This window comes from Macrosteles quadrilineatus, unplaced genomic scaffold (assembly GCF_028750875.1).
Source record: "Macrosteles quadrilineatus isolate MER2022 unplaced genomic scaffold, UCM_ALF_1.0 Scaffold_7__1_contigs__length_78375512, whole genome shotgun sequence".
NCBI classification, from domain to species: domain Eukaryota; kingdom Metazoa; phylum Arthropoda; class Insecta; order Hemiptera; family Cicadellidae; genus Macrosteles; species Macrosteles quadrilineatus.
Window position 1 is genome coordinate 43,489,276 of NW_026542600.1, and position 18,812 is coordinate 43,508,087.

General features: G+C 34.9%; 1 protein-coding gene across 1 annotated transcript; it reads right to left on the bottom strand.

Annotated features, from left to right (window-relative positions):
- Positions 1-24: 24 nt before the first annotated feature.
- Positions 25-17,919, bottom strand: LOC128998415 (myosin light chain alkali-like). The gene is made up of 6 exons (XM_054424532.1): positions 17,823-17,919; positions 11,744-11,780; positions 7,881-8,015; positions 3,605-3,772; positions 1,307-1,396; positions 25-207 (listed from the first exon to the last, which is right to left on the bottom strand). The coding sequence occupies exons 1-6, from the start codon at positions 17,847-17,849 to the stop codon at positions 152-154; spliced, it is 513 nt and encodes a 170-aa protein (XP_054280507.1). The 5' UTR covers positions 17,850-17,919; the 3' UTR covers positions 25-151.
- Positions 17,920-18,812: the final 893 nt, after the last annotated feature.

An 18,812-nucleotide genomic window follows, 5' to 3' on the forward strand; every position in this document is an offset into this window, starting at 1 on the left:
AAGGAAATCGTAATGAAAGTAAGATTCATGTGAAAGTTTGGATTTTATTTACAAGTACGTTTTAAAACAGCTTATTTATACAAATAATTATATAATTTTTAGTGTGTCAATAGATCCGCCATGTTAATTTAATGGTGTAGAAATCCAGTCTTTATTCTGGCTTTATGCTCTTAGGTACCGGCTTCTCACACAAGCGACACAAGAACGCTGAAAAATTGTACAAACATTAGTAACATAGTAAATTATAGTAAATCGTCTACAGTACTAAAGCGACCTCATAGTTGTACTTTATTGAGAAAAACAACAACGAACTCATTTCCCCTCATCTTGTCGTTTGGTTTGCAATGTTTAATTAACATACTCATTAATGAATCTTCGAGTTGATCAAACACATAGTTAACAACATTAAGCACATAGGTGCTTAAGGATATAAACACATAGGTTCTTTAAGTCCTGAGGATCTTGAATATATTTCTATATCACAAATAAAGCCCTAAAATATACTAAGGATTTGTATATTATACTTTTTTTCTTTTTAAATCAACCATAAGGTGTTTTAAGGCCAGTCCAAAAATTTAGGGATCTACTGTCACTTAATTTTATACTGTATGTATTTTACATAAGAATAATGGTAAATACTATAAATTGATATCTTAGACTAGTAGGCTAAAAAGTCAGCCATCTTAATTTTTGATATTTAAATATTTATTCTATATCATTTATTCACTACCTAGCACATACGTGTATAATTGAACTCTCATTTTATACAGCAAACATCAGCCATATTGATTTGATTACCCAAAAATGTATAACTTTTGGGGTAGACTTTAAATTCTCAAAGCAAACTCCCACTAATTGTGATACTAATTGAAAGGTATTAAAGAACTATTATAGAACAGGAAAAATAAAAATAAAGGTCTATCTTTAACTTTATTTTTAAACCATCGGTTGCCATTAAAAGACTAGTGCTAATGTACAATAAATGTTCAAAACATAATGTACCTAGGAGTAGTGGCTAATATTGACATGTTGTTAAAAAGGTTTAATTTAAGAAGCCAAGTTTTTCAGATCTATGTATAACGTAAATATATTAAAGAGCTCCAGAACCTCCTGAAAACTATAAACCATTACACTTTTTATGAATAAATTGCTTCAAAAAGGTTTGAAAATTTGTGAATTTTAAACCTAGTTTTAAGGTTCAGAGGTATAATTTAATTTTGGAGATTCAGTTAGGCACCCCACGTATCGAAATGTCTTCTCTGCAATATTATACTACTGAATTTATTGTAAAATGTAATTTACTCACGCAAGTAAGGTATCCAGCCGTCATCATCCTCTTCTTCTAACAAGCAGTCTGTTAGGACACCATCTAGCTCATCCTGTGTTACTGGCTCCCCTGTCAAAACAACGACAACAAATTGGCCTGTGCTAGGTGGAGAATACATGAAATTTTGTTATAAGGTTTGTAATGTGTGTGGTGGTCCATTATAACCACTAACATTCTGTTTTGTGACAGCTAATTCATGGGTTAGAGAGATGATTTTTGCGTTGAATGGTTCCTTAATTAATAGCACACTTTTGTAATTAAAAGTTGTTGAAACCATTTAATGTTTCTAATGGAGGTGGCATAAAAATTAATAATGTGTGAAATCCATGCAATGTTTGTTTCGCGAGTCTGAAGTAATAAATAAAACAACGCAGTGTAAAATAACAATGACAGTTTATTAAAACTCAAAGAAATTCATGAATTTGAATTTCTTTATATTTATATGAGTTTTAATAAACTGTAATTGTTATTTTACACTGCGTTGATTTATTTATTACTTCACACCCACGAAACAAACATTGCATAGATTTCACACATTATTTATTTTCTATGCCACCTCCATTAGAAAAATTGAATGGTTTGAACAATTAATAATTATAAAAAATGCTATTAATTAAGGAACCATTCAACGCAAAAATCATTAATTAGCTGAGCTGTCACAAAACAAAATGCTATAGACATCCCAAGAACAAAACAACCTGCGCAGAAACGAAAAGATCACGTGGTTCGTGCTGGTAGGTTTTGGCGTAGGGGTTCTTTTGTTTCTGGGATGTCTATAGCGGTTATATTGGACCACCCATTATAACTAAGAATGCAACCAATTCTTAAAAACCAATATCCGAGCTCATTAGGGTCCAAATATCCATCAAGCACTTTCAAAGCTAACAAACACATTTATTTCGTGATCAAAGTCTTATATTCGCATTGCATATATCTAAATTTGTAAAAGTTTAAATAACCTTCATACATAAAACAGCGTTTAAAGTCAATACTGTACAGCTTTATTTAGCATTGCGATACATGAATTTGTAAAAGGTTCATTAAAATTTCTGTAAGTTTAGAGCTTAGACAAGTGAGTATGTAGTTAAAAGAAAATGTGGGGTTGTGCATATAAGACTCATTTACCACAGCCAATTATTTTCATTTCTTAATATGCAGAAATGACAAAAAAGATAACAATTAATAAAAACCGTGCATTAAAGTAAAACCAACAAGATAGTAAATAAAATGCGCACTATTGATTATTTTGCAAATGAAGTTTCCCACCAATTGTTTGGCTAGGAGAGTACTGTGTCGTCTTCAGTTCAGACTAACTGCGCACGCTTATGTAGTATGAAGCTACTCATGTATTATCTTTACATTAAGGGTGTTTGGTCAAAAATTTGATCTCGGATTTTTTGTTATTGTTCAGTTATACTAGAGATACAAATATATAAGAAATATGTTGTTTGTTGAATATTAAGGGAGATATGGAGCTTGAAAGTAGTAAATTTGTCATATTATGTTACCAATTCACAGGAGAAATGGGTAATGCAACGATAAATGTATTCTGTTAATGTTACATGGTGTTAATAATTACATAATGTTAATGTATTCTATAGCCCCGGCGTGAGTGTACACACTCTCAACAAGCAGTGTCCCGCCAGCGCAAGGCATCAAAGGTACGAATTCACAGCCCAAACGAGTTAACATATCGCATTTTTTTAAATTCCAACATATAGATGAATTTTACCCAAAGACAAACAGCTATTTTTAAAATTATTAAAAAATTAATATTTTTATATTTTATAAAAATTAAAAAAAAATTAAAAGTTTTTAGTTTTAAATTGCTAGTGATCATTATCTTATTTTTCACACCTGAATGCCAATTTTGGTGAGAATCGCATCACCCATCCCCCTGTGAATTGGTACCAAAATATGACAAATTTACTACTTTCAAGCTCCATATCTCCCTTAATATACAACATAAAAAAAATTCTAATTTTTTGTACAATTTGAACAATAACAAAAATCCAAGATCAAATTTTCCACCAAACTCCCTTAAGACAGAAACACCATGCTGGGTAATTAACCGGATATAGAATGAGATACCTTGTGTAGCATTGTTACTGGGAAAGATCAATTGTTTCTTCGGCGAGATCAAGAACAGCTGGGTTTAGTTTCAAACCATCAGTAAACTACTTACTATTCTCAGGGATTGAGCCCACGACTCTCTAATCCCTAGGTGAGACCTATAACCACACATATTTCTAGCTATATGTTAACAACTTTATGTACCCAAGTTCAGGAGCATGTGACTCAAGTCTACAAACTTCATGAGGCCGTTTTCACCAACGTCGTAGATCTTGAGACATTCTATAAAGTCCACGAAACCTCCCTCGTTCGTGTCGTCCCGAACAGCGCAGTACACCTTCCAGAACTCTTCCAAAGTCATCGAGGTCTCTCCTGTAACACCGTGTGCGAAATACAAAATAATATGTCATTATAAGATTATGTATAATATATCTAGGAAATGTAAACGAAAATATGTTTACAAATTTGCCTATATGTTTTAGCGAATTAAGTGTGTCCTACATAAAAAAAATAATAGAGGTTTATTATAAGTTTTTTGGAAACATTTTCGCCCAAATAAATTTGTCCATCACGAACTTCCAGCAATACTTTGTTTTGAAACATTATCATTGGTCTTTCATAGACTACTGTTATTATAGTTAAATAGAATACGGCTTAGTTGTAATTGAACATTTAATCGATAGAGCATAACGTGATTCCTTTCAACACGATCTCGAGAACAACCAAGGTGATGCTGTGGTAGGAAAATCAGCATGTGTCGAAAATGCACTTTTAGCCCGTGTGCATTAATTTTCAACTATAATTTTCACAAAACTGCATTATTCTTTAAACTAACAAATCCACAAAAGAAAATGCTGGATATTATTCACCGATAAAATATAGCTCCAAAAATAGCGTCTGGCGTCATTTGCAATGAAAACGAACATACCTTACCGATATTTGACTAGCTTGCCTGATTGATCGTTTAAAGAAAATTAGAGGCATCAAACATAAATTTACCAACGCAATAGATTTATGTATACACTACTGAACTTTGTTTACATTTCAATTAGTCTAAATACCAATAAAGGGGCATTTACTGAAGGGGTTATTGTACTCTCAATTACATAATGCCTATAGAATTTAAAACGATCAATGTTTAACGTTAGGTTATTGAGCTGCCATGGTGACTAGGAAGTAATAACATAATAATCAGAGCAGATGTTTATAAGACAGCCAATATGCGACCTAAATTTAGTACAAAAATCATTAAGGTGATTGATTTATGAATTCACAGAAGCTATTACAGGGCATTTGGAAACTGCCATTGTTCAACTAGGTACAGTATTTTACAGATTTTATTTTTTGTAACATTAATGAGGACTGAAACAATACTGTAATTTAAATCAGCGTTATTATTAACTTAATAGAAAACTGTTGAGTTATACAAAGCTATGAATATGCTATTAGAAATACATGTTTTACCATTGACTGAAAAATAGTTACATTGTTTTGAAGATGATTCATGTAAGAAATGTTTGAGTAGGCTGTTCTAGAGTAAATGTTTGTATTTACATAAAAAATAATATTTTCCTACAGTTACCTAACAATGTACATGTTCTCTCACTGATTTGAGAAAGCAAAGTGGCCAATTTGCTCATCAGTGAGACAATGTTAACATTGTCTCACTCTAATTACTTTGTCTCACTCCAGATTTGCAACCTGAATGCACGAAATAGTGAGCGCGTAACATGCAGGCAACGTCGTATGCGCGCGAAATACGTTGGCAGCACTGGCTGTAAATCAGCTGGTCAGCTGTTGTACTGTTGTATTTGTCACTTCACATTAAATGTTATATTAAAAGTTCACTTCTGTGTAAAAATAGGTTAGGTTTCTTCACCAATTTATTTGTTTTCTGGTAACTGTAGGAAAAGTATAATGTGCAACTCGAGTTCAAAGTACAATTGCCTCACTCGGGAAACCATTCCTCACTCGCCTACGGCTCGTGAGCAATGATTTCTCTCGAGTGAGTCAATTGCTCACTTTTCTCACTAGTTGCACAAATAACTATTACCTACGACCGTTTTTTAAAGTAGCCATTTCAGTCCAGTTCTTAGAATTGAAAAGTTTCACTTTACAGCTGTTTACTTTCATATCCGCATAGTTTCATTTCATATCCGCATAGTTTTCTCATATCCACACAGGTAACGGACCAATGAGGTTCAAGTATTGAGAGAAAAGAATTAAAATTGTAATGCTTCGAACGTCAACTAATCAGCTGATCAGCTGATCAGTTGACCAATTTAAATTGTTGATCCGACTTGTTCATGTTGATACTCGCGTATTCTTAATTCTTAATTAAGTTGGTGGAAGTCCAAAAATAAATGAAATATTTGCCGAATTGTACCTGATACAATATTATTTATGGTAAGAATGCTGCTAGCAATGTAATATTAAACAAAGTTTAACAAACACGTAATTACAGGAAATCAGCTGATTATACAACAAGTCGTTGCATCACTTTCAGTGGCAATGACAATACACGAAAACATAACCTCTCTAAAAAGTTATCAGTAGTGATTGTTAGTAATTAAATCCAGATTGATAGTGATTAAAAAACGGTCGTAGGTAAAGTAGTGTACGCAACTCGCGTTAATAGTCTTTACGACACTCGTAGAAGTTTTTTTAAGGCACTCGCCAAGGCTCGTGCCTTAAATTTTCTACTCGTGTCGTAAAGACTCACTTAACGCAATCGTTGCGTAAACTACTATTATCATATGCAAATTTGAATTAGAACGAACTATTAGAATCAGCTGTTTTAACTAACTAGCAATTGTTAAACTATTATTTATATAAATACTAAATAGTCTATTATAAACACGTTTTATTATTGACTTTAAATAGCGCAAACAGGTATATAATATACTATAGATTTGGCTATAGTAAAATCCACATATTTTTTTATATGAATTTCCGCGTAAGTGGGTGGGTTTGTAGAGTAAATTGCAAAAAAACCAATTATACGCCTTATATAAATTGGCGTTTACATAAAAAATTAAATTAGCAATTTTTATCTTATTAGTATACTGTCAAACCAATGATCAATTTGAAACCCGCGGTTTTACGATTGGTTTTAAAACAGTGCAAGTAGACTTGTCATCATCGAAAAACTCATACTTTCAATTGTAAAATGGTTTTATTTTATTAATAGACGTTTAAAAATGTCTTACTTCCTAAAACGATTATTATGAAGCCTGGTATGAACACTCAGCTGGCTTTTATTACTCTGAAAGCAATCCTAGTTAATATTGTTACTGCTAGCTGCATTGTATTATAGAATATAACTTTTTGTAATTCATTGTATATATTAGCGAATTTCAGTTGGGAATAAAATAATACCCCCGCCGCAGCAAACCTGCAGACTAAGCGAATTTCCATTTGCCTGATTGGATTTACACTAAAGTTTCTACTTAAAAATACAACATTTAATTCCTATTTAAATAGAATTAGCTTAACAAGTACTTAGGTTTGCTGCATCAGGGAGGGTAAAACTGTTTTTTTTTTTTTGTAAAATGTTAATAGTTAGTATGAAATAAATGCATTTTCCAAATTTGATCAAAATATGTTCCTACACAAGCAAACTACAACAAATTTTCTTATTCTCCATAAAAATAACATGGCCATTTTAAATTTACATTTTTTTGGAATTTTCTCCGTAACCATTAGGCACATAATAACGCTTCAATATACTAAATTATTTGTTTTTAATCTCTACAACATGCTTTGGAAAGAAATTGCTAAATGTTATGTTTTTTGGCTCAAAAATGGGAAACCCCAATTTTTACCCCATAAAACCCCCCGGAAACCCCCGTCCCCATTGTCCGATCATGCTAGTTCGCGAACTCGTTCGAATAAATGTAGGTTTACACGTTTACACCAAATTTCATCAAAATCGGATCATTTTTGCTCGAGTTATCGTGCAAACGGACACACATGTATATGCATTTGAACGGATGGTGTTTTTGGCTTCTAGGGACCTCAAAACGAAAAAAAATCGGTCCCGCGTCCAGGTCTTACCATGATTACTTCAGTAATAGCTTATTCCCTATATGGGAAATTCGCTCAAAATAAAATATGTGATCTAAGAACTTTAAGCACTTTTTAATTAACTCATTCCCCTTACGTATTGATCTCGAAAGAATAACTGCACCCACGAATCCTAGAAAAATACCGGTATGGATCATAAACATAAACAAATGACGTTGTTTGCCCGAATCCTATACTAATAGCATTGAACATATGTTTTGGCAATTCCATTTAAGCAATGTTAAATATTGTTTATTTTCGGGCCAAAAACGTCATTTGTTTATGTTTATGATCCATACCGGGTCTTTTCTAGTATTCGTGACTGCACCCATCTAATTGTGCTGTCACAATTTTGTTCTCGTATTAATTAAATATGCGTAGGTTGTACCAGGGGTTTGTAGGTTTGGTACTTCACCTCTTGTCGTGGAGCCCCCCAGACTACAGACAAACGCGATCGTAGGGTTCAAGTTGAGGGCTCGAATGGCGTCGATGACGTCAGCTCCGTCTATCGTGCCAGTACTTCCGTACAGTCCAAACACCCAGTTCACCTCTAAAATCAGTCAAGTTGTCACTTAAATAACAATCTCAACTACTTAAGTAAAACTATAATTAAATCCGCCAAAACACATGCTACAAACTACTGAAATACATGAATACTAAAATACCTATATATAAACCACTGTTGCTACCTAGGAGGATTAAACATTAAGGAGAGGGCACGCGAATAGGAATAAACGTGTTGCGGTGAAGCCAGCTATAGCAGAACACTAGAGGGGCATGCGGAGCCGTAGAGTGGCAAAAAGCCGCCGCTATAGCATGGGAGAGATAGGGAAAAACGCGACGCGCTCTGTTTCGAATTAAAATTGCCGCTAAACTAAAACACTTGTGTTATTCAGCGATGGCATTCTTAAATTAAATTAAATTTTCTATCGAATGGTGTAAACCATTTCCATAAAACTATTATTTATTATTTACTATTTAGTTCAAATTTGAATGAATTCTTTGACTTTGAACATATGATTACTTTAATTAAGAAGTTGAATTAAATATGATGTATCTATGCAAATAATCAATTTATTCGTGTTCCCTAAGAGTTTCTCGAAATAAAAATTATATATTTACCAATATTTAATCGGAGTATTCAAAATAAGAACTTTATTATTTTTTTTTCATTTTTACAGTTTTTCAACAAGTTTATTAAATTTAGGTTTTAAATAAAAATGCAATTTCAATTTTGAAATAAATAATAAATTAGCATTCCTTATTATTTTATCAAAATTTTAATCCCATTTTATGCTAGTTTTAAGGCATTTTTGTGCTAGGCAAGTAATTTTAAATATCCGAAGTCAAGAAAAAATTCAAAGGGACGTTCGCTTTTATTACACTCACAGTCGTTCAAATTCAATTACAAATATTAAAGTCAAACATTTTCTTGCCCATTGAATTTTAGATTTTTAAACATATTAATCCATATTTTGAGGGTTTATGTTAAGAAATATGAAATAAACTTTGAGTAAAAAGAGAAATCTTTCAGTTCTCGCATCCTCTGACGCCACAGTAAGTACGTATCATTATTTTATAGTTTAAAACAGTTTTGATTTCTTTTTATGCAAAAATATGTTCAAATACTTATGTTAATTTATTAGGTATTTGAGTATTGTATTATAATCAATACTAACATAATATTAGCAGGGGAAAAATAAAAACATTCATCCTTCAACCGTTATGTTTGATTAAAACACATTAATAGGTCATCTTTAAATTTACTATTCGTACATGAATACGTCCTCGTAAGGTTTCTAAACCTTTTGCAATTCTAATTTAAGTTCTTAATTTTGTTCGCATGGTGTAGTTTTAAATAAATCTTTTAAATTCATGATTGCTATTAACTATACATCTAATATGACATTATAACGGTCCTGATTGGTTGGTGTGTTTCGTTGCTGGTTCGGTTATGTATGTTTCTGAACACAATGCCCCCTCCCATCGCGATACGATGCGCGGTGGGCTGGCTGGCTTCAACGAAACTCGAGCATGTCCTCTGGTCCTCTCCTACTATACGATTACGGTCGTTCGACACTGTGTCGGAACAACATTTCAATAGTGAACCATTGGATCTTATGAGCGCTCGCCCACTATACGATAATTTCACGACTACGACAAACTGTCGTGGTGCAGTCGTCCACTGCCACTGTCACTGTGATCCACGACTGTCGCACGACTGTCTAACTCGCAGTGGCTTACACGATCAAATGGGCGCTCGCCCACAATACGATTTTTGTCGTGTGTCGTGCTTTCTCCGCAGTAGTCCTATGTATACTTTTTACAATAAACTCACACTTATTCATTATTATAGTTGTTATATCACTTGGTTCTGCCTTTTTTGACCATTCTATTGCGTACGGTATTTCTTATCGTGAATAATTATTTTTTACAATTCATTCATACTTTTTTATGAAACAATGCGAGTTTGGTTATTATTTAATATTTTATAATCATTATTATTAAATATTGTGTGAAATAGTTTCACTAATACCTAAATATTACTTTTTGTAGATTATATTAATAAAATTAAATCATTAAAATTTAAAAACGTTTAAAAATGGAACATACAGACTTTTCACCAGACTATCCCAAAAACCTACGATAGTTATGGTGACTTTAAACACTTGTAAAACGCATGGACATATATAATATGAAAATGTTTTTAAATGTACTAACTTAAGAAATAATCTACACATAAAAATAATTATTTCTTTAATGTTGTAGGCCTACATTGGCCACTATCACTTAATCTGCGCCACAGCAGCCACATTGCAACAACACGTAACGGATTCATTGTTTTACTATTTGATACAGAATCACTGTTTTAAGATATTGCGCAACACACACTCACTCTTCCAGGGCTACCGAGCAACTGGTCATTTATCCGATAAAGTGTCGTAAAGTGGGCGAGGACCACACATACGATAAGAATATCGTACAACACAGTGTCGTACGACCGAAATCGTATAGTGGGCGAGAGGCATGTTTAATCCTCCTAGGTTGCTACATATTCAGTAAACCTCGCTAGATTAACTTGAGTTATTCTTTATGTTATAAGATATATGTAGACCTACGCGTAATTGTATATATTAAATCTTTTATCTTTGGGTGTGGATTCAATGTTTACCGGTATAGGTAGTTGATCGATGCATACAGCCATGATATCGCATTTAATCCATTAAGCACACCTTGTGATAGTTTAATTTGATACCATATTCTTTTTGGGTACATTCGTATTATACGGAGGCCACCCTTATACAGCGTGCTGCGGCGGTTAGGTTAGGTTATCATAAATTTGTTATGACTCATCTGGTATCGTTCAATTCATAACAGAACGAGGAAGTTCTAATATACAGATTTATGATAACCCAACCTAACCTAAACACGCAGCGCGCTGTAAAATAAGTGACCTATAATACGAAAGTACAGTGCCTCTTTTTTTTAACACTCGTTAAGAGTAATTTTTCCGCCATTCAATTCAAATGTAACTAAAAAACTGAATTTGAACATCGGTCCATAGATCGTTACTAATGCACAATGTAGCATGTGAGTTTTTGCATTTTAATTAATTCAAATGCACACTTTACATACTTATAACTCATAAATCATTGTTTTTCTCAGTGTAAGATTCTGTACTTTTTTGTTAAAACATTGTGAAGCTTGTCTTAAGGAAAATAATCACATATCGTGGATACTCAAAAGGCGAAATAAGTCAATAAATCAACAATCAAAACCACAAAACTACCTCATACATATATAAATGGGATATATAAATAGTAAAATTGACATTCTATAACTCAACTAGCAAGGGATGTTTTTCAAATAGTTTTTTTTTTAAATAACTGTCCTTAATGGGCATGAATGAAGTAATCGATCTGAATTAGTTTATTATAGCACTATTTTTAAACTAAAAAAAGTTAACACAATATTTGCTTAGAAAATTTTTTCTATGCCTAAAATGTAAAATAACAAAATAAGCATATTTTTATTATTGTTTACTGAGTAACACTTTTCTTTGGTCCCAGAAAGCCATATTTTTGTTATCTAACGTAATGCTGGTTACATCAAACAAATAAAACTCTTGTAGTTATTACACAGATTACAATTATGTACGGCATACTACTATATACTACTATTAACTACTGTACTCTAAAAATACACACAACCGAATCATCATTATGTTTACTCAACAAAAACACCACAACAATGAAGCAGTCTGGGTATAAAGCTTACTTTCTCTTTGCTGGGCCTCGGGAAGTGTGATTAGGGTCTGAAAAATGTTTTTAGAGCATAAGTTTTCTATTAAGAGACAAATGGGCCAAAACAAAGCCAAAAAGAATAATAGTGGTGGGATTGAACCTCGAATCAATTAAACATATCTCATCTAATTTCAAATGACAATTATAGCGTAAATTCAATAACTTGGGGTTTATCGGCCCTGCCAACCTAACCTAACCTAACCTAACTTAACCATAAGATAGAAGTCCTTTTTCCCTGTAAATGAAAATAAATATAAACAGCAACAACAACGTAACGCCATTTTGTAGGATGGAAAAATATGCTGTGCATTTTTTTTTATATTTAAGTTGTATTGGTGATTACGTTGCCTAAATGCAATTAAAATTAAATACATTATTTTACATTTTAAATTTTTTATACATATGATTTAGTAATTAGTTGAACACATACAAACTTGCGTCTCGTGACTCATAGAGGGACCGCTTCAAAATACGGGTCACGACTGACTCATAGACTATTATTTTCGCAGTATTTAAAATAACGAGATGTAATGCTACCAAGGTCAAAGAGAGACACTATCGTTCAGACACACTAACTCACTCCGTGTTTTATAGTAGTGTTGACATATTAACTCTCCATTGCTCCTCTGAAGGACCCTATATAATATGATCAATATTATTGCGAACATTTTGATAAGGTACAATAGCATTGAACGTGATCAGTCCATCTAAATTGGAAGCTAATGTAAAGAAATGTTTTTGACTCCCTAGACAATTTTTAGGTTAAAGCTACAAAAGTACTCGGAGACACAAGAATGAAAGATGCTCCGATAGGGGAGGTAAGTTACTCACCTCCCACCACTTGGGTACCATTCGGCGGGTATAAAACCAGGGTGTTTGGGACCAGGAAGGGAGTTGGCCTCCGGGCCCAACCCCGCCGAATGGGCGTGCTGAGCCACCGGTGTGGGGCCTGAAGGGCGTGCTGAGCCCCGGGCACCGTCGGACGGGCATGTTGAACCCGCAGGGGGCTCACACTTGCGTGGGTACGTGGCCTAGCGACCACGCGGACCCTAGCTCTTGCCCCCCCCCAGAGGGGAGGTAATTGCCCGGTGTTGGAACCGGCACTTCAGGTAGGCCATAGTTATGGACGACTGGACAAGCCAGCCTCTTTGGATTGTACCCAAAGTGAGAGTACCCAGTGACATTCCTCCATCCAGGATGGTGGGTGTTCAGCTCTGCGAGACTTCGGTCTCCCACCTGCCTGTGGCTGTGGTTCTATGGGGCTTGTTCTGCCTGTAGTATGCGACTGACATTTAGTAAGGCATATCCTCGGCTCTGGAAGTAGCCTCTTCCTGGGAGGTGGAAAACGGGCAAGCAAAGCCCCCAAAGGGGAGGTAACTGCTTGGTGTTGAAATCGGCGCTGCAAGTAGGCCATAGCTATGGACGACTGGACAAGCCAGCCCCTTAGGGGAGAGTACCCAGTGACATTCCTCCATCCAGGTTGGTGGGATGTTCAGCTCTGCGAGAGGTGGAAGTGCGCCATCAATCTCTCACCTGGAAGTAGCCTTTCCTGGAGGTGAAATCGGGCAAGTACCCGTAAGCTCACGGGGACACTTTAGGGGAACGTAACATTCCGCAGTGTGAGGGTAACGGCTGGGCGCACTCCATCAGCCAATCCCTGTCTCTGAGCCCGGAAGGTATGGTTATCTAGAGTGTGGGGGGTTTTTCTCTGGAACCTCAATTGAGTTAAGGGTTTTGCCACCTTTGGTGGATAGGTTCATCCGGGTGGGTCCCACTTCTAAACCCGCCTCCTTTTGGGAAACCCCGAGGTACTGGCAGTGATGTTGGGCTTGATGGGCAAACGAAATAGATCGGGTGTTGGGATCAAGCCCGCTAGGGGTATCTGGGGATCTATCGCCCTGGGTATCCCTGGTTTCCCAGCAATGGGATGGCCGCGATCGGGTAGTGGTGGAAATGTGGGGTTGGGGTGCCCCCGTCAGCTTGCTGGCGGTCCCCTTCCTCCTGGCTTTGATGGCGGGTTTCGGCCTGTCAGGGATTAGATAGGTCCCGAGTGTTGCTTGCACTAAATGCGTCAGGGCATTTCATTATGGGCCTTCAGGTTTTCGTACCTGCCTGTTTTTTTCTAGTGAGGCCTTGGTTGATCCCCCGCCACCGCCGGACGGACGTGTCGAGCACCCGGCAACCCCCCCACATGGGCGTGTTGAGCCACCAGTACCACTGGACGGGCGTGTTGAGTTCCCGGCAACCCCAATCCCCACATGGGCGTGATGAGCTCCGGTTGCCGCTGGACGGGCGTGTTGAGCCCCTGGCAACCCCCCCCCCCCCCCACATGGGCGTGTTGAGCCACGGGTACGGCTGGATGGGCGTATTTAGCCACCAGCACCACTGGACGGGCGTGTTGAGCCCCCAGCACCGTCGGATGGGCGAGTTGAGCCCCCGGCACCCCCCGCATGGGCGTGTTGAGCCGGGGCCAACGTAGTTTACGTTGGCCCCGGTTGAGCCCTTCGGGTCCGTAGTCGTAGGTGGAGGGGAGGACTCTTGACTACTATCTTGAGAAATAAACAGACTTTCAAAATGATCTATTGTTCTGTCCTTCTATATTAGTTTGTTTTGTACACGTTACAATCCTTGTAAAAAGGAAAATTAAAGTTTGTTTATAAAACTTTGAAAGCATATTTGATTTCTTAGTAATCTGATAGTATTATATGCTGAATAATTTATATAAACTTCGTGCATCAAACTCTACTCGTTCTAACGAATAATGGAGTTAGTTTGAAATTTCATTTATATCCTAACTACAATACGCAGATAGTACTGCAAGCTGTATTCTAGTAAAATAATTTATGAAATTATTTCAGCTCCTCTAAATGCCATTTTATAGCCATAAACGTTATAAACTTAACTATTAAAATATTCGATTTATTTTTAAATTGTTACTATAAAAGTTAATAAGTTGGTATCGCTGGATTTACTTACTTACTTGGTACTAATTTGTAATTTTGAAAAACAAATAATCATTTTATCTGCTGATAAGACCAATTGCTATTGGTGCTGCATTCACGAGTGTTATTAATTTAAGACATTTACTAATACAAAAACAGCCAGGTGTATGTAAGTAAAAAACCTTTTTAATGTGAATACGTATGTAAACGAAAAGTTTGAAGACTATCCTAACCTTATCCAGACTATCTAACCTAACCTAACCTAACCTATCCATTATGATCCCTGCTTGGTTTCATATTCAGATCAACAAGGAATTTCATTTCACCCTTCACCTTGATCACGCTCTACAAGTCCCTGGTACGCCCGCTGCTGGAGTATGGGTCTATCATCTGGTCTCCCTTCCAGAAGAACCACGTCAGCCAACTGGAGAGCATACAAACCCGCTTCATACGGATGCTTGGACCGAGACTTGGTTTTACCTACCGCACTACCCCGGTTGACGATGTGGAGAAGTCCTTCGATCTTCTGCCTTTGTCACTCCGACGTCATCATGCTGACATATTCATGCTCTACAAGCTGGTTAACGAGTTTGTCGATTGCCCCAACATCCTGAGTGGTATCGACATTACCACACCCAGAGGCACCCGCTCCAGGACTATATTCAGCAGACGCTTTCTCCCAGCCTACTATTCTTACAACAGCGGAATTAGCCGACTACTCAAGGCTGGTAGCACGGCGGCTGCTCAACTGGATTTCTTCGGTGAGAAGCCCCTACGGTTCAAAAAGAAGGTCTCCCTGATCACTTGAGCAACCACACTCCAGCACATCTGCATATTTGTCTTGTCATCGTTGAAACTTGCTGTTCATATTCTTTGTTGATACTCTTTTTAGTTTATTCTTCTGTTATAATATTTATAGTTATTTATTACGTTGTTATTACTATTGTTATCACTATTTATTATTACTATTGTTATAACTATTTGTTATTACTTGCTATTACTATTTATTATCACTTTGTTATTACCATTGTTATTACTTTTCTAGTTAGTAATATTGCAAATGCCATCTCAATTGTACACACATATTTTGTAAAAAGGTGCAATCCGTTGGGAAATAAATAAATAAATAAATAAATAAATAAATGATAAAAGCATCCCAATATCGTAGATAAAGTGTGTGAGACATTGAATTTTATTTTTCATTGCAATGGTGTTTCTATTAATATTGACGTATTTCATTGCCGAATATTCATTGTGGGGTTTTCGTCTATCGCAGCAACTACTAAAAATTTATTCTTTAAAATTAAAAAATGTTATTTCTCTTATATAAGTATACAGGGTGTTTCACGAGAACCCTGACAAACTTCAGGAAATGGTTCCTTGGAACAAAATAGAAAAAAATGTCCTATAAGCATATGGCCTAAACTCACTCGTTTTCTAGTTATATGTAAAAATATATTTTCTAAGGTTTTCAGTGTAACTGTTGAATATTTTGACCTCTAGATTGCAAAATTGACAAGATATTTTGATAAACCTTGCATTGATAGATAGAATATTACATTTCAAAGAGGTTCCATTACTATTTTGGACAAAAATATTGGTTATTACTGATAAAAATAAGTTTAAAATTAAAATATTTTCGAAAAAATCAAGATTAAAAATTATTTTTGGTTTTGACAGCTCTTCATGTAGTAACCATTCAAGCTTTTGGCTTGCAACTTTACTAAAAACTGTAGAATTTAACGGAGAACAAGGAAATGTGAATTTTTGTATACCTTTTATTGGGATTATTTTGGTCAAAATCTAAAACATTGTAAAATATAAAAAATAATTAAATTAAGTGAAATAAACAAAATTGTATATTTAGCTTATTTTTAAACACATCCTAATAAAAGTTGGTATATGGGTTCTCCTAGTTGAGAAGTATCTCATGATGGCCTAAAACTTCCCTCTTTTTAATTTTTAATTATAGAAAAACATGCATACCCACTTATCTATGTTAACCTTATGGGGAAAAGATAAAATACGATAGCTTGCATATTTCTGAACACATATTATTAAAACTTTGTATATCCCTTCTTATAGTTGAGTACTACTTGATTAGCCTATGGCCTAAAATATCCGCTAGACAACGGTAGAAAGGTTACAGTAGGAATGGCTACTAAAATAAAAACATATTTTTTATCTAGTTTTTTTGGATCAAGTATTCGTTAAAAAAAATTACCACAGTCAATATTTCTGCACTAAGTAGTAATGATATCTCTTTAAAATGTAATATTCTATCTAATCACAAACACTTTTTTGAAATATTATTTCAATTTTAGGCCTAAACGTCCATTAGACAAACAAAAAATTCCTTTTTTTTCTAAAGGATGGGAATAAGCAGGTTTCGTGCAACAGAAATGTAAGACTAGAGATTTTAGGCCATAATCATGCAGTACTCAAATAAAATAAGGAATGTACCAAGTTTTAATAAGATGTGATCAGAAATATGCGAGCTATCCTCTTCTATTTTCCCCCCATAAGGTTAACATAGGAAAGTGAGTATGCTTGTTTTTTATCATTAAACATTAAAAAGAAAGACGCTTTAGGCCATTATGAGATACTTCTTTACTAGGAGAACCCATATACCAACTTTTATTAAGATGAGTTTAAAAATAAGCTAAATATACAATTTTGTTTATTTCGCTTAATTTAATTATTTTTTTTTATGTTTTACAATATTTTAGATTTTGACCAAAATAATCCCAATAAAAGGTATACAAAAACTCACATTTCCTTGTTCTCCGTTAAATTCTACAATTTTTTGTAAAGTTGCAAGCCAAAAGCTTGAATTGTTACTACATGAAGAGCTGTCAAAAACCAAAAATAATTTTTAATCTTGATTTTTTCGAAAATATATTATTTTTAAACTTAATTTTATCAGTAATAACCAAATTTTTTTCCAAAATAGTAATGGAACCTCTTTGAAATGTAATATTCTATCTATCAATGCAAGGTTTATCAAAATATCTTGTCAATTTTGCAATCTAGAGGTCAAAATATTCAACAGATACACTGAAAACCTAAAAAATTGATATAAATAGACTTTTAAAACTATTGTTCCCTTACCGCTTTATCCACCATAGTAGATTCCATGGCGCTCACTGTACAATAGCACTGACAAGAAATGGACAAAATCAGTGTAGGTTCGGCCAAGAAACTTCGCTTGAACATTTTACTTCCTTTTGCCGGCCCAATAAATACGATCTAATTAGGATGAGAATAGCTCAATCCGGGTCTAGGGAATGTGTCGTGCCAAAAACAACTAGTAACATTTATTAGCAGGATAACTAGAACACCACCACCAAATGTGGCTATAACCCGTTATGCATTTCTAGAGCATGTTTTGAAGTTTTTTATCGTTGCATCTTGCAGATGCCCTTCTCCTGTTATAAGTGTGCGAGCTTCACAATCCTATGAGCTTAAAAACGTAGCTATAAACACACCACAAGCTTATTTATTTTTTCTTTTAGACTAGTTTAGCCAGGATACACACCTTCACACCTTATAATCTAAGTAGTGCATAACATCCAATGATGCAACTTACCCTTGAAAGTAAAATGTAAAGTTGAGTAAAATTAAGTAAATATTTGTGCAAGTTTGAATAACTCGTACAATATGATTTAAAATAAAATAAGAATTTGTAAACGTGTGTGAGATTTATTATTTGTTCAAAACTCTTTCAAATATTAAATTAAATATTTCTCTTTTAATATTAAATTCAATTAAATATTTGTCATATAGAAATGAAAAATTTTAAATTCAAAGCAAGCAGGATGTTCTAACCAAGGTTGACATTTGAAAATTTGGGGCTGCCCACAAAATAGGCCTATCCCATTTTGGGGGCTGGGGCAAAGTTGTAACTTTGATGAAAAAGTGCAATTTCTTATGTTGTGAATATGTGCCGAGTTTGGTTTTCCTACCGCAACGCGTTAAAAAGTTGACTGGAGGGTTCCAGACTTTTGCCTAACCCTGTATAGTGTATAGGCCTAGTTAGTCGTTAATTTTTGACAAAGTTTACATAACAATTTAAGTTCAATCTTCGAAAATTTATATTTA

Bases quoted from the DNA above. Each gene is read 5' to 3' on its own strand.
- LOC128998415 (XM_054424532.1), bottom strand. From the start codon at position 17,849: ATGGAATCTACTATGGTGGATAAAGCG. The intron at 11,781-17,822 runs GTAAGGGAACAA...AACATTTTTCAG, and splicing joins CTACTATGGTGGATAAAGCG to ACCCTAATCACACTTCCCGA. The intron at 8,016-11,743 runs GTAAGCTTTATA...GACTGATTTTAG, and splicing joins CGAGGCCCAGCAAAGAGAAA to AGGTGAACTGGGTGTTTGGA.